This window comes from Neolamprologus brichardi, chromosome 20, assembly GCF_056152115.1.
Source record: "Neolamprologus brichardi isolate AB-2024 chromosome 20, ASM5615211v1, whole genome shotgun sequence".
Lineage (NCBI taxonomy): Eukaryota > Metazoa > Chordata > Actinopteri > Cichliformes > Cichlidae > Neolamprologus > Neolamprologus brichardi.
This window is the reverse complement of record NC_142123.1, coordinates 26,168,651-26,193,126: the sequence shown is the minus strand read 5'-3', so window position 1 is coordinate 26,193,126 and position 24,476 is coordinate 26,168,651. Positions and strand designations below refer to the sequence as shown.

General features: G+C 42.5%; 1 protein-coding gene across 3 annotated transcripts; it reads left to right on the top strand.

Moving 5' to 3' along the window:
* The first annotated feature begins 450 nt into the window (after positions 1-450).
* Positions 451-24,476, top strand: dvl1a (dishevelled segment polarity protein 1a). 3 transcript variants are annotated; one of them, XM_087833892.1, is made up of 16 exons: positions 451-904; positions 5,422-5,491; positions 9,173-9,294; positions 11,829-11,947; positions 15,350-15,488; positions 15,856-15,949; positions 16,097-16,166; positions 16,283-16,422; positions 16,714-16,790; positions 17,249-17,316; positions 17,441-17,518; positions 17,628-17,762; positions 18,348-18,515; positions 18,640-18,855; positions 20,819-21,313; positions 21,422-24,476. In XM_087833892.1, exons 1-16 carry the CDS (start codon positions 735-737, stop codon positions 21,427-21,429), a joined length of 2,169 nt encoding a protein of 722 aa, XP_087690018.1. In that variant the 5' UTR covers positions 451-734; the 3' UTR covers positions 21,430-24,476. The 3 variants fall into 3 exon arrangements, with proteins under 3 accessions (XP_087690018.1, XP_087690017.1, XP_087690019.1); XM_087833891.1 differs by having other exon boundaries at positions 20,819-24,476; XM_087833893.1 differs by lacking the exons at positions 451-904; positions 5,422-5,491; positions 9,173-9,294; positions 11,829-11,947 and adding an exon at positions 13,365-14,952 and having other exon boundaries at positions 20,819-24,476.

Sequence of the window (24,476 nt, the reverse complement as noted above, 5' to 3'; positions counted from 1 at the left end):
TTCTAGGGTCCAAAGACATTAGCCCACTTAATCTGGTGAACGGAAACTTATGACGAATAAGTAAAAGAGAAATCTGCGTGAGTATGTTATTTCTACAATATACTAATGAGACAATTTTGGCCTCATATATTTTGGGCTTCCCTTTATTTTCATAAGAATAAAAATAACTGATGAATAAATATCGGATGAATGCTTGAATTTAAGTGACGCTGCTTTACGCAATAAGAACTGCAGTATAAAGTCAATTATAATAACAGGAAAGCAGTATCCATGCTTCATTGGGCCGCTGCACATCCTCCTTTGTTCTATGTCATGACTGTAGGCTACTGTGGAGGAAGCTGTGTGAGTGTGTTGTATAAGGTGGCCTGCGCACACCCCAGATACACCGCTAGATGACAGCACTGTCTAACCAATTAGCTTGTGAAAAATAGCAATATTCCCAACTCCATATCGCAAGGATGTGGACTGTCCCTTCCTGTTTTAGTGCCGAGAGAGCCACCGTACCGACGCACACTGGAGCAGGAATACAGGCACTCATAACGCGATTATGCCTGGATTTTCGCTGTGTTTGTCAAAGGCACGGAGTTGTATTTTCCGTCGCGGGCTATACAGGGTTATATATTAGGGAACGCTGCTATGTTATTCTCCGGGTAGCTGGTAACATAGCAGGCCTGTTTATTGCGCTGCCAACCCTTTTTGCTTTCCCATGATTGTCCTCCCCTTTTCACACTCTCATGGCGGAGACTAAAATAATATATCACATTGACGAGGAGGAGACTCCTTATCTGGTCAAACTGTCTGTTCCTCCGGAGAAAGTCACATTAGCGGATTTTAAAAATGTCCTCAACAATCGGCCGGTCAACAGCTACAAATTCTTCTTCAAATCCATGGACCAGGATTTTGGGTAAGTGGCTACTGTCGGCGATCATTATTATTATTAGCCTGTTCGTGTGGCTCATTTGCTATTTGCTGCGGTGTGTATTTACACCTTTTATTACAGCTATCATTATAGACAACATCAAACGATCCCTGACTGCCAGATTGCTACATGTGCGCAAAACTATATAGAACCGTGTCTGTTTCCATGTCTGCTCTTGGCACCTGCTCATTATTACAGGCTACCCTGTGCTCAGCGGAGGAGACACTTGAGTGTTTGAAGTTGTACCAGATCTGTCCAGAGCCCTAATGACGCAGACCTGCGTGCATTACACAGAGCCAGACCCCTGCTTCTCATATTAACCTCAATATATTAACCATGTGGAATATGACTGTCAGAGCAATGCTGGCGAGGTCTCAATATTCAACTTCTCAGATTTCGTAATGGTCTATTTCCCAGTACCTGGTTATAATTTTAGTAGGGTTCGAAATAACCATTAAAAATATTTATTTATTAATGAATTATATGGTTGTATTTGTTTACTAACACATATTGTGCACTGCAGGTGGATCCCAAGGCAATTTGGGAACCACATGGCAGCGATGGTGACTGTGCATCATCTTATCACCTTTCTGATTACTTCTTCTAACAGCATTCAGTCCTCAAAGTAGTTGTCTCGCTAAATTTTCTGATCAACATTGTAATATATTGTGTTATTACAGAGGAAAACATCAAAGTTAAATAATGCGTGCTGGTGGTGCAGTTGTCTGCCATCTAGTTATATCCTACAATTCACTGGCTTTTGTCATTTAATGTTATTATGAGAGAGACATGGGTAATTTAATTTACTAATGGTAATTATGATGTAGATTGTCTGTAGAAGCAAAATAGGGGATGTTGATGGGGACAGCATGCTGGGTAGATAACGGTGTACGCAAAAGATTTAAATGTGAATATTTTGTTATTTATCCTACCCTAAAAATGTAGTTACCTTCACTTCCTTCACTGAATGTCAGAACAGAAATATTTCCTCCATGTTTTAGTCTTCTGTTTCTTTTTTTTTTTTTCTGCCCCTCTTATTGTCAACCCATCCTGGTTTTTCAGGCGTTACACGAGGTCTACAAAGCTCTCCAGTTCTCTCGGTCAGCAAGATCAACTTGTGTCAGGCCTCTGCTGAGGATGACATATTTGTGTCAGTGACTGTTCTCATTCCAATCTGAGGAGTCATACACGGGCCTACGTACATTTGTATCTAGCAGCGTAATCACAAAAATTGATTTGAGGAAATGCAGAGGCAGGCAGTGTCTACAGAGCCGAACGTCATGCATTTCCACTGCAGCCTGACCTTGTGAGGGAAACTGGCTCTTCCTGGTTGCAGGCTAGTCTTGGTACGCCGCTTTGTCCGCGGGCCTGGCTTCCTGCCTGTCTTGCGCTGCAGGCCGGGCTGCTCACTGGGCCTCAGGTGATCGACAAGCAGATTATGGAAACAAACAAAGCGTGTTTGCTCTCTCCACATAGAGACATGACTCCAAGTTGCTGAACTCACAGCCTCATAGATTCTTTTCCCGCATATGCATTGCAAAGCATAAAGCATACAGTCGTATTACACTGTGAACTGGACAGGGTCGAGTTCCATGTAGATATTACAAAGGCATTTCTACAAGCATTCCTGCCTTTGAGTTACGCTTGGATATTCAGACTCTGTGAGTGCAGTGCCGTATGGTACTGGCACAGTATGGAAGCAAACTCAGTCAAAGGCACAGAGGAAAGCAGCGCTTTGTGGTAGCCGTGCTGGCTGCACTGCATACACACAGACAGTATGGCTGCTGGAGAATTAGCAAGGGAGGAATAAGACTGCTGAGCAGAGAGGGAAAACATCAAATCCCTTGCAGTTATAGACAGTGTTTGAAATGTAAATGAGCAGTCAGTGCAAGGTTCTCTGTAGTAGACCCCCTGGTGCGCAGGGGAGAAAACTGCCATTTTCTTATGGGATTGCTGAACTACATTTGTGTTGGCCATATCAGCTCTTTAAGGAATGGCCACACAAATTTGATAAACGGTTTGCGCCCCGGCCGCTTCGGCTTACCGCACGCGTGAACGCGTCGTTTCAGGTCCCTTTGGAATTGCATGGAAAACATGTAACTAGGGGATGTGGCATTTCCATCCACAGAACAGAGCACAGCAAATTAAGCGATGAACATTTCGTGTACACATTTCATACTTCAGTTGTTTTGTTTGTTTTTTTTTTTTTTGTCAGTAATATTCATTCGCTCATCCATATTCATAAGACAGGAAGCTAATTGGCTGGGTTGTTTTGAAGCAACCCACTTGGTTTTTTTCGGAGACTTCAAGGTGATGATATGGCGTTTTGTCATTGCCACTGGTGGTGAGTGGGTTTGAAACCTCACTATAATGCAAGTCACAGAGGCGCTCTGGAGCTGAGGAAGCAGCCAAGCTGAAGGTCTGAAAGAAACAGTCTTGTTTGTGCCTCAGAAAATAGGGGGCTGGTAAGGGGATCTTTCTCCTGCTGTAGTTAGAGGACAAAAATCTGCAGCTTTTTGCACAAACGCACTCTCGTCACTCCTTGCTTGCTTTTATCATTTACAGATTGTGACAGATTTGAAGGTTATACTGGAATTTGATGTCATAGCATCAACTGCAACGATAACAATCACATACTGAACTGGAACGTATGAACTTTGTGATTTTAAGCGTCACGCGCCATTGACAGTACACTTGCTATTATTACCAGCTTTACACATGGTTAAACTCGAATTGAGATGTTTACTGAGTGAGACTCTGAGGCATATTGAAGTCAGTCTGTTCACAAACTTGTTTGACTACAAATATTTTGCTTCCCTGTTTAAAGTGTCATTAGCATGAGCCCACCAAAGTCCTTGGATGGCTGGTCTGAGGTGGCTGGATTCTCCCACCTCTGGTTTCTGTTCTAGGCTGCAAGTTAACCCAGCCCTCCTCTGTCTTTCAAAGCATAAACAAACACATCTAATCTTTCCCAGCTACACAAATATCACCAGCGGCGGAATATTCCACGATCACCGGGGTAAATCTTGTCATTATCCTGTGAAATCTGTTAAGACCTATTTAAGCTGTCAGCCCTAAGAAGTCAGATCTTTGACAGCAGCCCACACCAGACACATTGCTTTCTAAACAGGGTTTACGGTGTGTGTGTGTGTGTGTGTTTGTGCATACATTTGTGCGTCTGTGCTTAGGGTTCAGAAGTGAAACTAAAGCAGGTCCTAATATCAGATGGAAGATGTTAAAGTCATTAGCTGTTATCATTGGAATTGCGTCTCAAACTTTAGGAAGAAGCAATCATTCCTATTTTATTTATACAGGCCACTCCCACATCCTCACAAGTCACTGTACAGCTGGTCATGCAGCTTGAGAGAGAGGATGCAAACACTTCCTACCTAACGAGCGGCCGGCAGAGTCGGCCCTCACCTCCCTCCCTTTTCCTCCCTGAGGTGGAACATGCCACAGCAGCAGACTCTGTGGTCGTCAGTTCCAGCCACAAGGCTACGTTATCTCTGTCCACCACTCCCAGCAATACAGCTCCCACAGCGGCAGTGCACACAAAAACACAACTAGCTTGGCTAATCATTTCAGTTGCAGGGACGTTCTGGCAAACAGGACGAGAAAAAAAAAGCTGTAAAGTCGCTGTCAGAGACACCGCTGCATAAAATCGTCTTTGGATTTCCTGCTGCTCTCAAGTCATGCCTCTCCCTTTTTCATGTTCAAAGCCAAGAAGCTTACGTGAGATCTCCACAGACTCAGAAATGCTTAGTTGCTGCCTTTCCAGGAAAATCCTTCACAAAAAAAACAATCAACATACAACACATAAAGTCATCCAGGGAGTTACAGTGGAATCTGGTAAATATATTAGGATGTTAGAGCCCCGTGACTTGTGTCAGAGTGTGTTTTGCCAGATCGTCTCCTGCCCCTCAGCAAGCTCCAGGCCTGATCTGTGTGACACAAGCTGAGCAGGTGTGGTGACGGCTTGCTGCTGAACTGTTTCCCAGAGGGTCAAAGGGTAACTGGGAGGTATTTTTGTTGGGAATTTACAGCCAAACTGAAGGAGGCGCTCGCACAGGATCACTCTATTAATACACGCTTGACGCCTCGTTGTCGCAGTTATGAGGCATTTCCTACCTACTCTATCTATCTATCTATCTATCTATCTATCTATCTATCTATCTATCTATCTATCTATCTATCTATCTATCTATCTGATTTATAGTTCTCTCCCTTGTAGGCAGAGCTTACATTGATGTGCTCAGGGTAAGTGGTCTGATAGCCATGATATTTATAAATCAAGGATAGAGACTGAATGCAGCACCACCGCTACTCTATGAGCTTGCTTCATGCTACAAAGGGAAAACAATGTTGAAAACGTGGCTTTCAGTGCGTGAATGTCACTCAGCGTGGGGCAACATTGCAGGTCGACCCATGCTGTGTTGTTGAGCCAACTCTGTGTCCGACCACTGGTTAGTGAGCCTGACTGTATCTGTCTGCCTGCTCCCTAGGGTTGTCAAAGAAGAGATCTCTGATGACAACGCCAAGCTGCCATGCTTCAACGGGAGAGTAGTGTCCTGGGTAAGTGAGATGGATGGCTCATCCGTGTTGCCCCTGTTCACCTGGCTGTGTAGTCTCAGCTCTATGCAAAGATATGTGGAGCACCCATAGATCATGTACATATTAAAATGCAACGCCTCCGCAAAAGTTATCAAACGCTCTTCACCTTCAGCTATTGTTCATCTGTGCTATAAAGGTGTGAGTGAATCCATTAGATATTAAACCAGGCCTTGTTAACAAAAGAGCTGGTTTAGGTTGACCATTAAAATGACCATTTACTGCAGGGGGGGTCAAACATACACCCACCAAATCCATTCAGTGGTGCAGTCAAGCTGGGCGTCTTTGCAAAGTGTAAAAATTGCATAGAAGTTATTATTAATTATAGTTTTACAATGAAATCTCAGCCATGTGAATAGAGCTGATGATGCTACTGGAGTGGAAATTTGTTATTATTTTAGCTCATTTCTAGATCACAAGCTGTTTGAATGATAAAAGCGTTGTTTAGTTTAGCTTTGGTGCCTTTGTAGATGCATGGCGATCAATATGTTGTCATTCACATGTAATGATAGTAACAGTAACTAAATGTGAAAGAATCTGAGACATATTGTTGGAATTGCTTTGGTTTTTCTGAAGTTATTCATCTGTTTTGTACATGGATGGTAATTTACAGTTACTTGTGCTTCTTTATGAACTATATGAGTTTGACAGCCCTAATCTGCTGCAATCCTTTGGCCACATACACTGTGTATTTCTAGTGTTTTTAATTACTGAAGACAAACAGCACTGTGAACCCATGTCTACAGAGACAATAGACTATGCCAAACTAAACCAGTCTATCTTTATTAGAGCAGGATTTACACCTTAATCAGTCCTATATATATATATATATATATATATATATATATATATATATATATATATATATATATATATATATATATATATATATATATATATATATATATATATAGGACAAAGAACGTCTGTCTCTAAATATTGATCCAAAAGTAGCAGCAAAGATTTATAAATTAGTTTGAAGGTCTGTAATTTAATTTGCTCAGTGTCTTTTTTGTTTTTTTTAACAATGTCTTGTATAGATCGTACTTTATTGATCCCTATGGGGAAACTCATTATTTTTCTTTCTGCTTAGGGAGGTCAGAGGTCAGAGAGAGCCACATGGTGGTGTTTGTGTACTTGTTAGCGACTGTCTTGCTCAATAACACTTAATCATTGTCGATACTCTCTCACAATAGCCTCCACTTGTGATTAAGTGTGGTCACAGTTAGTCGACTGTTATATAACAGTTAGTCCTAATATGTACGTGTTTCCTCATGATTGCGCCACATTTTATTTAAGTCCGGCTCCCATTTTCACAAATATGCGTTACTATTCAAAGAGCTCTCAGCAGACTGATTTGATGATTTTACACTTTATTATGTTTTCTTTCTTTCTCGTTTATCATTTTAATGTTAAACTTTGCAGGTGAAGTGACTGATGTATTAGTTTTAGAAAGACAATCACAATTTGTGGTGTCGCTGCACAGCATTTCCTCTGCAGTCATTATTTCTTCCTTGTTAAAAAAATCTTGTGATTAAAACACCTGCACACCGCATGTTAGCCACACATACTAACTGGACTTATTATTCTAATAGGTATTCAGACAATAAATCAATTAAAAATATATTAGATTCCACTAACTAGACGACATATACGCTGAGTTTGATGTAGACTTATTTTTCTTGCATGTTTAAACATTTGAAAAGGAATGAAATTATTAAACTTAATATAAAATGAAAAGATAAACATTTGCTCGTGGGGCAATGTCAGATAAATCGTAATGCATTAATAATTAAGAATACTACCTATCATGCTGGGGGAGGTGCAGAACCTAAGATGGAACATGGCTGAAATCATTTTACACTCATATTCGAACAATTTTTAAAGCTACAGTTTTGGGACGTTATTATGTAAATTGCCGCTGAAGTTTGTGCTTTTGATTATTTTATTGGTGATTTTATTGGAATTTAAAGACATACCCAGGGAGGGTCCTTGCAAACCAGATTGGGCTAGATTGAACTTAGACGATATATCATGCACTTAGGTTCATACTCCTGTCACCGAAGTGCAAACACAACAAAGAACTACTCTGTAATTTATCTGATGTGCTTTTTGGAATATGTGCCGTATTTGGGCCGTCAGAGATTCTGGCTGTAATATGAAGATTAACCTGGTCCACATATTTATGTCAGTGTGATTAGCAAGTCCAGTGTTTCCAAAATTAGCTACGTTCATTAAGTTAATTTCAATCATATATATTTAATCTCTGTAATATTCTGGATATTTATAATTGAGCTGTTTGTATATTAGAGCTTTTTCTTATATTTTGTGACTTTGTAATATATTGTATTATTTAATTTAGTTAAATCTGTTACTGTTGTTCTTAAAGCAACTGTAACCACATCATTTCCTTTGGGATTATTCTGATTCTGATTCTGATTAAGGCCTTAGATAAAATAATCCAGGAATTCTCTTCAAGGTCTACCATAAAAAACTCTCTCAAAGCCAGAAGGAAAATAATGTAATAAATGCATCCACCACATATGTCCTATACTAGCATCTTTACAGTAGCTGCCAGTCGGTTTTCAAATTGATTTTAAGATTTTATTATTTACTTTTAAGGCACTGCATGGGTTAGCGCCTTCGTACCTTTCTGATCTTTTAAAGTTATACACTCCTTCAAGCTCACTGAGGTCTGCGGACCAGAAGCTCCTAGCTGTCCTGAGGTCCAGATTAAAGCATAGAGGAGATCGGGCATTTCCTGTGGCTGCTCCTAAACTCTGGAACAAACTGCCCGTTCACAGCAGGACACCCCCCCCCCCAACATTAGACATTTAAAAACCCGTTTGAAAACCTGAAGTTTAAAACATTTTATTCTCTGGCTTCTCTTTTTTCTCATTTTATGTTTCCTTTGTTCAATTCTGTCAGCTTGTCCTATGTTTTTATGTTGATTTTTCTTTAGAATTACAGCACTTTGGTCACCAGCCGCTGTTTTAAATAGAAACAAATTTCTATAAAACTGGAGATCCAAGGACCAGAGAGAAATCTGCTCCTTCTTAGGATGTTTCGAGAAGAAAGCCAGAAAGTCAGTACACGGCAGGCACAGAAGGTGATGGAAACTGCAGTAACACTTATATTCTCTGTAATGGAGAAAAGAAAAGTATCCTACTCTTTATTTGAGAATCGAGTGGCACCACCATAGCGATGCCTGTGAACCCCCAGGCTTGCATTAGAATAATCACAGCCCACAGAGTTGTTGGGCTTTCCTCGCCTGTCTGCTTTAACTTTCATTATTCTGGCTCAGATGAAAGGATGGGTCATTGTACATCATCCTTTGTACCGACACTCAGCTGAGTAAAAGCGCGGAAGTCTTTTAAGTTTCTAAGTAGCTTGCAGTGTTTCTCAAGTTGTATAAGCATAGCCAGAAGTCATCGGTAGGCCTTTTTGCCACATCTCAATTTCACAGCCTCCCCTGAGTGGACTTGTTTGCGTGGTTACAGAGTTTCTTTCTTCTAGTTCTGTGTCCACACTATGCAGCCTATAGAATACAATAAAATATGCACGATATAACGTGTGCTTGTCTTTGACCTGAATATGTCTAATCTGTAATGAATAATTTTGTTTCCTCCAACCTGTGTTTCTCAGTTGGTCCTGGCAGAGAGTGCACACTCTGATGGAGGATCTCAATGCACGGAGAGCCATCCAGAACTTCCCCCACCCCTCGAGAGAACAGGGGGCATCGGGGACTCACGGCCCCCGTCCTTCCAGTGAGTAGGATGATTGCCGCTCGTCATGTATGCACAATTACACACACTCGTGTAGGCAGATGTATTCAAGCACGCCGCCCCGCGTACCGGTTGACCTTTTCATTTCACAGCACGCTATATGTGCTAATCAGAACGTGGAACGTGCCACGGAGAGATTTATCGTCACAGGCTCGCATGGGGAGTGTAGACGGTCGCTCTGCCACTGTGTGAATATAGCATGAAGTATGTGCTAACACTACAGTGTGGGAATATGCATAGGCGTGAGTATTTTTCCCACTTGGGTATATATTCCCGCCCACACAGCCATGGAGTAAGGCGTTACTCCGCTCGTCTATGTAAACACGATGCGCATGCTGCTTGGGCGGCTGATTCTTGAAATAGCCTTGACAGCATAAACCTCTTCAGGCAAATACTGGCACTCAAGTGAGGCTCATTGTATTCGGTCACTAAGAGCATTCATCCATACTCTGAAAAAAAAGCACATGTGGCCTGAATCATATTATTGCTTAAGCACTCAGAAATTGAGATTTTCTTAACGTTATGGCTACCTGAGTCCAGACTTTGCCTTAAAACCAGCAGATTTAAAAAAAATATAACTGTAATCACTAAGGAGAAGTCCCTTCCTAAATATAACCAAAAGGGCTGGGGGCAGTGGAGGCCAAGAGTCATTGCCATTACAGCACTAGAGCAATATGGCTGAGGCTCTATATTGAGAACATGCAATCTGTCATGTCTCAGTGTATCTCTTTATCTACTGTTTGACATCTCAGCTCTCTTTTGCCCTCTATGGGCTGCTCACTCCTGTTTGGCTGTCATCTGGCCTGATGATTTTATTGTTCCCAGCCAGCTTTGACTACCGCCACCTTGTGGAACAGACAGCAAACTGTCTGCCTGCCCCTTTACCCGCCCCCTCCGTGCCTCGCTCTCTCTTTCTCTTTCGCTCTTTGAGTCAGACAGCCAGGCCTTTTTACAGCATGGTGAATTCCCTATCGCGAACCTCCCCTCTTTCTGAAATGAATCCAGCCTTCCCCCCTGTACCGCCGTCTGCAAATCGCTAGAATATTATTACCACATCATTTTCTCTTTGTGCTTTATTCATGCGTCTCGTGTTTGTCGGCGTGAATGGCTCTATTTGATGAGCACACACAGAATAGGTGTTTTGGTCTGAGAATGGACACACTGATGTGCTTCTGCTCGGTAATCCGGATTAGCAGACATTAAAAGCACCCATCTCCATTTCCCAATGGAAGGGGTGGGGGGGACTATTGGCAGCAGGGAGAGGGGGTGGTAGGTGTGGGGACTGAAAAGGGGGGTGGCATTTGTTCACAGCTGGAGCCTAGCGCCTCGGATAATCTCCCACCAGAATAGCAGATCCGTCGACTGGCTGGTGAGCGCCCTTTGACAGGACTAACGGCGAGGCAGTCGCCACCTCATCGATCATCACATAGCTTTCTAATCAGTTCCGCTAGAAATGCACCTGAAGTGTGCATCTTCACTGATTTTTGCATACATGCACTGACCTGTGCTGGTGAAGCCGGGCCCAGGTGCACCCATTAGTACTCTGTAGCACGCGCATGTAAGCATGCTCAATTGAGCGCTTCATCCCGCTGAGTGAACACGGCAGACACGGCAGCCTGTCTGCTCCTGAGATTTTAATTTGCATTGGTCAGCCACACGTAGGCACTGAGGTGTGCGAGAACATTGTTTTCAAACGAGGAATGATGTTTGCTCACAGGTTTGGGTTTTTTTATGCCTCTTTTTTCTGTTTATACACTTTGATTTGGACTGTTTGTGCGCGTGCACTGACATTTACGCAGGTGCGATTATTTAGGTATTCAGGTGTCAGATACATGTTGCATACATGCCTAAGTGCGTGTGACTGACTGACAGGGTTGAGTAGAGTTCTCATCGGGTTCAGGTTTCCTAGGAGCCCAGTGGCAGTGTGAGTCCCTTAACCCTCGTGCCTGAGGCCACGGCGTCTCCAGCCCTCTGACAGAATAACAATCTGCCCGCCAGCTCTTCCAGAGCCCCCAGACTCCTTCCAGACCTCAAGTACACGCAGGCCGGCTTATTGCTCAGCCCACACCTGATCTACCACTTCTCACTTTTTATGCGATCTGTCATTCTCTGTCTCTCTCCCAATCATGCTCCAGGCACCATCTGGGCTTTCAATAGGTCTCATTAATGCCAGTATTGTCCAGAATGGCTCCCTCTCAGGGTATCTGGTCATTAATGACACTTAGTGAAAAACACATCACATACCACCGAACAATGAAATTGCTATTTTGGCCAGAGGGACTGAATTTGAAACAGAGTCATGATATGAGTTGCATATTCCCCTAAGGCTGGATGGCAGGCATACAGATATTATAACAGACAGAAGTATACTGTAGCTGGGGATTATGTTCGGGAGTGTTGGTCTCAGGCTGGCTAGAGAATTCATTTGAAACACTTTCTGCGAGGCAGACTGAGATACTCTGTGTTTTGTACATCATTATGAAGCTGACTGAAGTTTTCCGATGTGTGTATTGCAGTGCCAATGCAGTGAGCAGTCGTGACGGCCTGGACACAGAGACTGGTACAGAGTCTCTCCTAAGCCACCGCAGAGAGCGAGAGAGAGAGCGCGCACGGAGGAGAGCTCGAGAAACCGAGCGTGAGTATTATCAGCCAGGAACAGATGGATCCCAAAAACGCAATTATCTTGTCATTTCCAACTTATTACTTTTCAGTCCCTCTTCATTTAACTCTCATACTCCGCACAAGTCAATCACCAAAAAATGTGGACGGGAAGTAGACATGTATGAAAGAAGGTCCCCGGGGCTCAAGTGGTACATGTTCAACTGCAGCTATGTTAAAGCAAAAAGTTCACTGTATGTCAGCGTTTTTGGAAGAGTTGGCCAGTAGTTTTTCTGTTTCTTCTGTGGCTCTCAGGTCTGGATTATAACAGGAGTCTGTTGCAGTCACTGTTGAAATAAAAAATGCCTCCATTCCATCTGGAAAACATATTGATTGGATCTTGACTTTAAAAGCTCCTGAGAACTGTTATCAAGTGCAAATGCATTTGCTTTATTGTGCTGACATTTGACTACAGCAATTTCTATTACAAGCTCTTCGGTAGGAGAGGCGCAGCACTTTCCTGCTCCTTCGCAAGAGCTCCTATTTGCAGGCTCAGTGTTTTCAGTAAGGGAGGCTGTCTGTGCTATCCACAACAGAGAACAGGAAGGTTTTGCAGTGGTTACCCACATAAGCACATTGGTGATCAGTAGAGGTACCTGCTTTCACCCGGTTTCTGTCCCACACAGGTATTTTTGACAAAATTAGTTTTAGTTTTAGTTTTTTGGCACCAAGTAATAAACAATCGCAGTCTGCCATTGTTTTCACTCACAGCAAAAATCACTGTGCTCTTCTCTCTCGCTTTCTTTCTCTCGCTTCCCCTTTGTCCTCTCTTCACAGCAAGCCTGGCTCTTTGCATCCTGCGCTCCAGGCTCATTAACCAAATACTCATTAATTTATGTGGTGCAATTAGTATCACTGATTACAGCATCAGGTTGGGGTTGTATGGAGGGCTGTGGATGGGGAACGGATTTATCTTAGCAGACTATCTGCACACGAGCATAGCCAGTGATTTCATCGTGATCACGCTGGTGCACTCCATGATGATGCTTTTGACTTGGCACAGACATATTGCTGCTGCCGCTGCTGCTAACAGCCAACTGAACATCTGTTGTTTTTTGCATGTGAGAAGGATCACAAACTCAATGAAATATACATTGTTATCCACCCCGTGGTCTGTGTTTACTGACTTCTATCCGATCTAGACGCACATATACTTTCCCGGAGAAACTCTGAGAGGAGCCGGTTCATAAATTTGTGTAACAGGGTCCAATTAAGTGTAATTCAGCTTTAATTTCACCGAGTGACACAGCGAGACGTAAAGACAGATACCTCCTCCCACCTCTGTGCCTCACTGCCTGCAGCATCATCAGCAGCAGGAATTCCCCTGTCACCTTATACACATGCGAGCGTTCCTCGCTGTTTTACAAAGATCGGTTAAAATGTTCAGACTTGTTCAAACTATTCTCTCTCTCTCTCGTCTTTCTCAGTTTTCTTTCCTGCGCTGTAGCATTCGAGGATGAATAATGGAGCAGTTAAAAAATTTAAGAGGGAGAACAGGTGCAAGAGTACCTCATGGAGTTATGGGATATGATCTGTTTTAAGGCTGCCAGGTGTTCTGTATCTTAATCAGTTATATTAGAGGACGACTGTGGCCAACAAAGGGGGGGGGAGCGTTCCCGTGGCATTAAATGTTACGCTGTACAGAGCCGTCAGGATTTCAAGGCTGAGGTCAGAGAAGACACACTTAAGCCTGAGCACTTATGTTTGTATTAAAGTATTACACAAAGCCTGCAAAACAGCTGGTGAACATAAACTACTCTCTGTTATGAAAAAGTGTCTTCACTTCATTTTCCTGTTCTTGTTGTAATAGGGCTGCAAAGCTTTTGTGATTTCAATCACTCGACAGTGTTTTCACCCGAGGAAGGGAGGGGAGAGGACAGCTCATCGTATAAAATCACATATTATCTTCTCTCTGCTTCGGAGGATGCCATTGTCTGATTGGTCAGAGGCAGATTAACAGTCATTCAACAGTTGCGTGCATGAGAGTCAGGGAGGAGGTAATACTTTCTCCTCACTCTCAGCTCACTTTCTCTGTTCATTGGAAGAAGGCGTGCTGTCAGCTGCGGTGAGAGGGATTTGCTGTGTTATTTCCCGGGATGGTGTTGGGCTTTGGAATTTTTTGTGGTTAATTTAACGCTGGTGTTATTTTTCTGTTTTTCCAGAGTTATGGATAGTTGGTTAAAATAGGAAGGCTCTTGATTTTTGAAGCAAGGTGACATTTTTATTTAATAGGTGTAAGCTTTTATAGGCTGGGTTCTGTTTATGAACGATTCTCGTCAAAAGGCAGCTCGATTGATTATAGAATTATTTAGACTGCATGTTTCTCTCTTTAAAGATCCGAGTTCACACAAAACAGTCAATTGCTGGAAGTGTCACGGCTTTCGGAAAGGTCACCATAATGCCGTGTTCAAAGTTTCGCATATTCATTCAAAACGTGACTTTGCTGTTGAGTCATAGCACTCGCTTCTTGTTTTACTACACGCCACTCTTGATAGATTGTCGTTTTGTGTGTTCCCTATTTCTGGCACTTCCTCTATTGTAGATAAGCTGTGAAGTGTGTCAACAGCCAGCTGGTGGGCATAGACTGACTGGGGCTCAGGCTTTTTAGAGAGCAGCTAGCACAGACGGAGCAGAGCACAAAGACGCAGATTTTTCAGGCTGGCTTGGTGAACCTGCACACTTGCTTTTTGTTTGTTTGTTTTTTTGTTTTCTCTGGCGCCAGTCAGCAGAGTGCGAGAGGAAATCTGTTTGAGTGAGTCTTAACACTGGATGTCAGGTCCCTCTGCTGATTGAGTGTTTATGTGCAGTAGCTCGTCTTTCAAATGAGCACCCTGTGGGCGGAGCTAGCGATGGGAACTACTACATTGCTGGAATGTTTTGATTGCTCTCGGCGAGTACGTTGGCTACCACGCCCTCTTCGCCTTGTGAGACCTTTTCAGCCAATCCGCTGTTACCCTGAGACTGCGCCACCTCACTGCCAATGTACGTATGGAGACAGACCTGATAGTTTTCCTCTGATGGGAGTTTTTTAATACATTGGGCACTACTTTTTCTTGGTTTTCTGCAAAGTCTACAAATCTGTGTGCTGTATTTAAAAAAAATGCATTAATTGTTCATTTTTATTGCTACATTTTTTTTAAATTCATGTCATTCCACCTGCGGAAGGGTCTAATTGAAGATATATTTCAGTTCAATGTCCACATCTTCCTGAGATCACAGTTTAATGCTTGTTGCAGATGATTTTTGTTTTGTATTCCAGCCACTCTCACTAACTCCTTCCTTCCTCGCCTTCTGGTTGCTCTCTTATTCTGAATTCACCCTGCAATGATGACCCCCCTCTCCATCTGACTTACTGCTGCTGTGCACTTTTTCTCTACAGTCCCTCGCATCAATGGTCACTCCAAATCAGAGCGCACTGCAAGGGACTCGGCCATGGGTTACGACAGTGCCTCAGTAATGAGCAGTGAGCTGGAGTCCAGCTCATTTGTCGACAGTGAAGAAGATGAGGATGCCAGCAGGTAACTTCTTGTCCAGTTTTGCCATTGAAACACTTAACTTGGTCGCTTTGTCTTCTTTCTGATGTGATTTGTTGTTTTTCTTTTCATAAAAGCTGCAAAAACAGTGAAGAATTTGCAACAATAATTCAGACTTAACCACTTAAACTACAATCAGATATAGAAGAGTGTGTTAGAAATTAATTTAAATAGGAATAGTAAGGCTAACAATTTATTATTGTGTCGAAACTGTATGTGTGTACATAGACCTTCACAGTTTTAAGGAAAATTCCCAGTGAATATACTAAATAGCTTAAATTGCTCACTCTGGCCTTATTCAAATACCCTATTTAATGTTCCATCTTTTCCTTATATTCACTTTCTTCTTCAGGCTCAGTAGTTCCACAGAACAGAGTTCGTCTTCACAGCTGATGCGCAGACACAAACGGCGCAGACGGAGGCACAAAGTGGCAAAGATCGACCGGGTATGCACCTCTTAAAACACATCAGTGCCCCTGCTGAAAGTGACATTGACACTAAGTGCTTGAAACTCATGAATAAATTGTTTGAAATGGGCTTTTTGCCACTTTTATTCACAATATGCTCACTGTAACCTCTTCTTCCTTTACCAGTCGTCGTCTTTCAGCAGTATCACAGACTCCACGATGAGCCTAAACATTATCACCGTCACACTAAACATGGGTAAACCTGTTGCATCCATGCCTATTTTTTTACGTCATAGAATTTAATGTAGAATTCATATCAATACCAAAGTGAGTCTTTGTAATTTTATTCATCCCCTGCTTTAATCTCAACAGAGAAATACAACTTCCTTGGTATCAGTATTGTCGGTCAGAGTAATGACCGGGGGGACGGCGGTATTTACATCGGCTCTATTATGAAGGGAGGAGCTGTAGCTGCTGATGGCAGAATAGAACCTGGAGACATGCTACTACAGGTACGCTTCCATAACTAGATATTTGAACTGGTAATAATTGTGCCTCGAATTTGCTGTTGCGATACAAACAGTATAGGTTGTTTTATGATTGAGGGGGTTTATTCCATCAAAAGGACCTTAGGATTTGCAGCCACGTGAACCCCTAAAAGAACAGCAGAGATTAATGCGTGCACAGTGTAAATGCATAAACGCATCGAAGTTCTCTTCAGAACTTCAAAATAATATTTTAGTTAGTAAAACATGGTCAAGAAATGTAAAGAAATTACATTGTTGGTTTTGTCTATCAATCAGGTGAATGACGTCAACTTTGAGAACATGAGCAATGATGACGCTGTGAGGATCCTGAGAGAGATTGTTTCCAAAACTGGGTAAGGACTCTTTCTTGGAAGATTATTAAAATCAGATGAAATTTAATTAATATCAGAACCAATGTACTGGTGAGTCATGGGGCTGTATAGAAAATCAAAGGATCTAAATAAATAGGAAAAGCTAGTTGAGAGACATGATGGCTGTTGATAATGCTGCTTGACCGTTGGACACTGTTGCAACTTTTCCTGGAAGTTGACCTTTCGTCTTTCTTAGTCAGTGTCGACTGCTCATCAGCAGAATGAGTAGTTGACATTAAAGGATTTATAGGAAATGAAACATTTCCTATAAATCAAACATTTGACAAGTTTGATTATGTTACGTATTGTAATTCGCAGTAGAATGACGATGCGCAGTCGATTATTCAGCTTTGGTGTTTTTTTAAAAAGGGAACAAGTACAGCATATTTCTGTGTATGATTTTTCTAAGAGTAACATTTATTTTCTATGTATTTCTCCAGTCCCATTAGTCTTACTGTTGCCAAATGTTGGGACCCATCTCCCCGAAGCTACTTTACCATCCCTCGTGGTAAGACAGACAGTGTGGTGTAATATTTGGAGCAACGCAAATGATGACCTGATAATGTTTAAACCATACCGTGTTCACTTTGTCCTATTTATAAAAAGTTTCTCGTTTTGTTTTATTTTCTCAGCTGAGCCAGTGAGACCCATTGATCCTGCGGCCTGGATTTCACACACCACAGCCCTAACAGCACCTTACCCTCACTATGGTAAAGGTTACCTGCTGCTTTGTTCCAGTATAAAAGGACACTTCTCAGTAACTGAACTATAAATAATGAGGTCATAATGATCAAAAATGTTTCTCTTTTTCCATCACAGAGTTTGATGACTTGCCTCTGTCTGTAAGTAAAACAGATATGGCAACTATTGTCAAAGTGATGCAGCTGCCTGATTCTGGCCTAGAGATTCGAGACAGGATGTGGTTGAAGATCACCATTGCAAATGCTGTTATAGGTGAGAAAATCTACCCAATGCACAAATTTATATAGATACAGTGGCTGTATTACTGTAAGCAATGCTGGTTACTTGGAAATGTGCAGACATGCATTGCATGCATACTGATCGAAACCTCTGTGCTGAGTGTGAGCAATAAAAATAAGTCAGTAAGGCTTTTTTTTTCTTTAAAAAAGGGAATAAAGAGATCAGTAGGTTTCCTAGAGAGCACAATATTAAATTACAAGACTGAAATCAATTCAAATGCATGGTATCTAAAAATATAATTTGTTAGGTGGTTTATTCTTTCTAAACACAACAAACAACATCATATATATTTTTTTTTTCCAAGTCATGTAGACTTTTTTTTTTTGGGGGGGGGGGGGGGGGGGGGGTATTTGTTTTTTCTGAAAAGCATTAGCATCATAGTTCTAGCATTAGCTCCACTAACTTTATTCAAAGGTTTTGCAGCATTGTGCTGCTTGCCCTAACTATTGCAGTTGTGGTCGATGTGTGGTTGCTGCATATAAGTGGTATTTTTAGCATCTGTTCCACACATCAGGGAAATGAACTTCATGTCCACGTGTGCATTCTTTGCCATGCTAGGTGCTGATGTAGTGGACTGGCTGTACTCCAGAGTGGAAGGATTCAAGGATAGGCGCGATGCGAGGAAGTACGCGAGCAGTCTGTTGAAGCACGGTTACTTGAGACACACTGTCAATAAGATCACCTTCTCTGAACAGTGCTACTATACCTTTGGGGACCTCTGCCAAAGTACATCCACTTTTCACACCTACATTAATTAAGCAGCTCACACATTTATGGCATTTTTCTTTTTAAATAGAAGGATTATACTAACTCTGTCCCTCTCTGCTGCTTTTTTTTCTTTCTCCTCAAGACATGGCCTCACTCAATTTGAATGAAGGATCCAGTGGTGGAGGTTCTGAGCAGGACACTTTGGCACCACTACCTCCCACTAGCAACCCCTGGCCTCTGGGCGGGCAGCCATTCCCCTACCCTCCTTTCCCCACTGCACCCCCGAGCTTTCCGCCAGGATACTCAGACCCATGCCACAGTTTCCACAGTGGGAGTGCAGGCAGCCAACACAGTGAGGGTAAGCAATAAGGAGGGGCAAGACGAGTTTTCCATCAGCCTATTGTTGATTAATATAATATATTCGCGCAACATGCAACATGACATTAATGACGTCTTTCTGGCATATTAACGAATGTCTGGCTCATGCTAATGTTAGCTTTACTGGCTCTCTGGGCAGGAAGTGGACATTGGATTGCATTATTCAATACAATATAAATATCTGTGTTCTAAAATGCGTCCTGTATTGTCAAGGTCAATCATGAGCATCTTGAGTCATGCAGCGGACAGCTCTGCAGTACTGGGTGTGTACACAAAACAGATCTGATCAACCATGTGATTATCAATCACCAGCTTGAAATGATCAACACTAAGTCCATGTGTCTCCATTAGTTCTTGAATGATCTTTTGTTTTGATTTTTGAATCAAAATGTGATGGTGCTGCATGGTTTTTGTTGTCTGCGCTGGGGCGGTACGTATAAGTAGCTGGCAGGGGTAACGTTGCTGTATATTTTTTTACTACGTAGCCCAGACAAATTACGTGAAACTATATATTACCATCTCTCTGTCTTATTTTCATTGTTTTGAGTGGCTCATCCATATTTTAATTTCGCCCAGTTGCCATTCTTTCGGTTAGTTTTGGTTTAGTTTATCAGCAAATTTTGGGAAGACAAGTGACAAAAAAAATGTCATGGTTTTCTTTCTTTGGGAGCTTTCAGAAAAGAGCAAGCATTCATGCTAATGAGTGCATGTGTGAAATCTTGGGGACAGTTTCTGCATATTTGCATATAAAGGATCAGTAACAGCCACCGGCGTTACGTTAGTTTGGAGCTAATGGGGAAAGTGCACTAGGACACGACAGGTAGTAGAGGAACAACTGGGCTGGGAGGTGTGTGTAATTCTGTTGTTCCCTCTGTTTCTGCTGGGCAACGGTAGACTGAAGGAGGAGGTAGTCCCCGGACACTGGGGGAACCGGTAAGCCTGCTAACCCCCTCTCCTCCTCTGCTGCTCTCTCTATTTTACCATTCAATCTTATTCTGCCACTCCTCTCTTTCTCTTGTGCTCAACGTTCTCCACGTCTCATACTGTAGCTTTAAGGTTTTTGTTGGGTTTTTTTGTTTTTTCTCTCTCTGCCCGTTCCATAATTTTTCTTTGGTCCATGTGTATCCTGTCTGTGACTCTCCTGACGGCCGATTCTCCCTCTCTGCACCTCTAGGCATGCATTCGTACTGCGCTGGGAGGTGCATGATGCAGGATGAGCACTCTGAGGCTTGTGCTATCATTCTTGCTGATAGGGGGCAATCATGCACCACTTTACCCAGTACTGTTGGGCTCATTGTGGAAGGGGAGGCGTGGAATGTTTGATTTTGCAACAGTGTGATACACCTCCATTAGTCTGATGCCAGCAGTGTTCATTAACAGCATTGAGAGTTGTGACACGTATTATTACTGAGAAATTGACAACACAACAACTACGTCATTCTGCGTTGTTCATCAAGTGCTGTGTGGTAATCTGTCTGATGCAGGTGTGTCATGTTTATATTTATGATCTGTGACTGTTTCAGTGTTTGTATGAATATAAGAAAAAGCCATAATATCAGTTGCTGCATCAGAATTTGGGGCAGAAATCACTGAGATAATCATGTTTGCCCTTGACTGACTTTTGCTAGACTGCATAACAAAAATTGTGGTCACACCTTAAACAAAGTGCAGTAATGTATTTATTAACATTGACACATTTTACTGTGTTTCAAACACGAGCACTTTTTCATGTTATGCTTAATTCTGGTGGAGTTCAAGAAGTCTTTATTAAGCTGATGTTTAATGTGTGACCTTTTGTCTTTGTTTATCGGTAGCCGGTCGTGAATCATCAGTAGCTGATGACTTGCAGCTGCTCACTGTGTATTTGTGGGTGTTTCTATTCTATTGAAGTCTTAACCTGTTAATCTCTGTTTCTTTTTTTTTTTTTTTTCCCCAATCAACAGGAAGCCGAAGCAGTGGATCCAACCCCAGCGCAGGCAAAGGTAGACGTTCATCCCCACAGGAAAAGGGTCAAAGGTCAACATGCAGTGAATCAGAGCCAGGAATCCGCGGAGGGCGGCGTGGTGACAGATCTGCCAGTCAAATGAGCCATCACAGCCACGCCATCTCTAGCCAAAGTCACGCAAGGTCAAGTCTCAGCCACAGTCATTCACACAGGAGCCACCCTGTAACACAGAACAACCACCCCCCGTTCACCTACAGCCACGCCGCCTTTACCCAGCCAGCTCCAGGCTCCTGTGCCCAGAGCGAGCGAAGCCATGCCTCCTCCTACGGCCCCCCAGGCTTGCCTCCCCCTTATTGTCTGGCCCGTCTGGCCCCCAAGACCTCATTCAACAGTAGCACGCCTCCTGGAGCCCCACCTGGGAGAGAGTTAGCAGCCGTTCCTCCTGAGCTCACCGCCAGTCGCCAGTCCTTCCAGCATGCTATGGGCAATCCCTGTGAGTTCTTTGTTGACATCATGTGACAGAACAGTGCCTTTTAAACTCAGTGAGCACAAAACAGCTCTCCCTGATCCCTTTCAACCCTCTTCTCCTTTTTCCTCTCAGTCTTTTGACCATCTCTAAACTTCAGAATGTAGACACTGACTGGCCCTCTCCACAGCCCCCTGCTGTCTGTCCCTCTGATGTCCAAGCAAAGGAATACAGGCAGCAAGAGCACAACAGGAGTAGTCCTCTCGCACACAAGCAGGGGTCCTCTGGCTGAAAACCCTCTTTTGTATTGACGTGACGTGTACAGTTTGTGAAACGTGAGTGGTATTCAGTGTACTGATTTCTGTAAAGATGCCATGCAGACATTTTTGGGAGTGTGTACTCTACCTAGGATATTTTCTGTTCTGCGCCTTTAAGCTGGCTGGGCCTGGATCTCAATCCCCCAGACCCAGGCCAATAACCTACGAATCTTTTTCTGGACATAAAACTCGGACTGGAACACCTAACTCATATTTGTGTATAATGCTACAGTTTAGCACATTACTCTGGCCCCACTCCCCTTATGTCAAGGCGCTGCCACTGGCGTATTTAAGCTCTTACCTGCCAACTACTAATAACGCTAACCTTGATCAGTTCACAATCCGAGGATTTCCATAAGGGAGACCCTGTAGCCAGCCTTTAGTTCAACTAGGCTGCATATTGCATGACTGTCTCACTTGCTTTAAAGAAAACGTATTCATTCATTTTGTTTAAAGTATTACCGTTATTGGGGGAGGAGGTTACCTCTTTCCTATGTTCTAAAGGAAGAATCCATACACTGGAACATTTTCGCGATGTTATTTATGTGATCCTTTTGCATTGATGGTGTCATACTTTGTCTACTACGAATGACTGACCGACAATCAGGCATCACTCTTTATGAAACAGTGGCCATTTCTCAATGTCCTAGGTGTGCTTTGTCGAATGTATCATTATTTCTGTCAGTGATTAAACCCTGACATCCATAACACTTAGTTTAAACATGTTCAGCAGGATTGCAAACTTTGGACACTCACCACAGCAAACTGTGAAAGCAAACTCAAAACGGTTGATTAGATGAAGTAGTTTGACAAAAGCATCAGGTTTGTCTCCTTCAGTTGTGGACTTTGTTGAAAAGTCAGTGTGATAAAAGCCAAAGCCTCACATTGTTTGGTGGACATGGCTCTTCATACTGTTGACGCTGTCACTTCTAGTTGTTGTGTTCAGAGCAACTTCAAGGGGAATCCTGGCTTTCAGATGGTGATCTCCTTGCAAAACAATGGCAAATCCCTGTTGTATCTACCTAAAATATAGTTACAAGAGGGAAATAACACACACACACTAGTTTTATGAGCACTTTCCCATTTTGTCCTTCCCTCCCTTTAGTATGAAGCACTGTTTGCAATCAAAGCTTTCTCTTTAATTTTCTCTAAAAAAGAAGAATAAATTGTAAATAGAAATTTATTATATATATATGAATAAAAATATATATGTTCAAAACACTGTCTTCATTTTTCACCTCACCTGGAGACTGAGTGAAATGCCACTAGGTGGAGACATTGTTTTGTGTATATTATTGTACAAACTATACATTTGACTGATAAAATGATAAAAATGCGATTTGAAAATGTGCTTAAGGTGCTGTCGCCTGTTTTAATTAGAAAGCAGTGTCATGTATTTCAAATGGATGACACAATCTCGTGGGTAGTTGGTGTTCATGACCGGTCTGTGGTCAACAAAACAGAGTCGCCTAAAGAATAGACCAAACCAATTATAGCCGAGATGGGTTAATATGTTGCAACAAAGTTTTAATGTTGGTTTTGACACTTGACAGTTAACACCCCTGAGTGGAGTTTCCAGTACACCAACTACGTGTACTTTCCCAGTGGGCTGGTGTTACTTGTAAAACGGCTATACAACAACAAGCCGACTCTATAGTACAGACCCCCATCTACTTGACCCACAACCACAGCCGCGGTTGCTGAGTGACGTCACACACCTACATCTATTGTGGGTGTGTAATAAAAATGCTCGTCAGGAAGGAAGTGCTGTGTAGGCAGAATAAGTTACTCTACTAGAACAGCAGCCCCCAGACGAGCGCAATGACCTGTAATCGCCTTCGTGCTGTTTGAAATACAGGCCAACGGGTAAAGTGAAAACGTGTAGTCCCACATTAACAAAGCCTTCTGCCATGACAGTTCCAGGTTGACTGTGACTCTGAAGCTTATGTCAGCCTACATGCAAATATGAGCGCACACTCATTTACCAGCAGATTGTGTTGCTAAACTCCTTACCGAACAGCCCTGAAGTATTTCCCGAGCCACTATGTTAATTTGTGATGGGGTTTTACTGTGCTTCGTTGCTGAATTTTTTAAAGAGGAGGCTGAGGAGTAAATGTGGGAAGGGTTTCTTAGGGTGCGTTGGCAGATGAGGTACAAACGCAGTCTCACAACACGCGCGCACTTTGACGTGACGACGCTATCGGTCGAGTGTGATGCATTAAGAAAGTCAAAGGCCTCGTCTGCGAATGTCACGAAGTATCATATGATAGTGAGATGTTACGATCGTGACTCAGCAGACAAACGTTATGTGCATGTATTTATTTGGTTCGTTTTTCCCCCTTCGCACTTAAATTGTTAGTTTGAATTTAAGCATGAAGATGAACAAGAAGATCCCCAGATAACATCACCTGACACCTCATCATTTGTCAGCAAATTCCCAGTGTTTTCCCAAACTCACACCACTTACTGTAAGGAAACGGTTCCTTTTTCAAAGGAAGTGCTTCTGAGTTTGGAAATCGCTATACACAATTGAACAAAGGCACCTGAGAAAAATAAAGGTCACTTTTAATAGCACCACTTTCATTTTAGAAGAAATATTCTTACAACGCTTTTAATTTCATTTTCTACCTGAATATTTGCCACGTGTGTTGTCTAATACAAGGGTTAGCCACCAGACACATAATGATCTTCTGAAGAGTCCGTGAGGGGGGAATTTCGAGACATTTTCAGTGCCCTTTAAATAAACTTGTGATTCTGGGCATGATGTCTTGTCCTATGACTCATCTGTTAAATAACAATGACGCGTTCTCTGTTGTGAATAAAATCGTATTTTAACAATTGTTTACTTAAATTAAAAAAGGTTTTATGCTGTA

Excerpts from the sequence above, each read along its gene's own strand:
- dvl1a (XM_087833891.1), top strand. The coding sequence starts at position 735 with ATGGCGGAGACTAAAATAATATATCACATTGACGAGGAGGAGACTCCT. Across the intron at positions 5,492-9,172 it reads ACGGGAGAGTAGTGTCCTGG|TTGGTCCTGGCAGAGAGTGC; the intron begins GTAAGTGAGATG and ends TGTGTTTCTCAG. Across the intron at positions 18,856-20,818 it reads AGGCAGCCAACACAGTGAGG|GAAGCCGAAGCAGTGGATCC; the intron begins GTAAGCAATAAG and ends CCCAATCAACAG.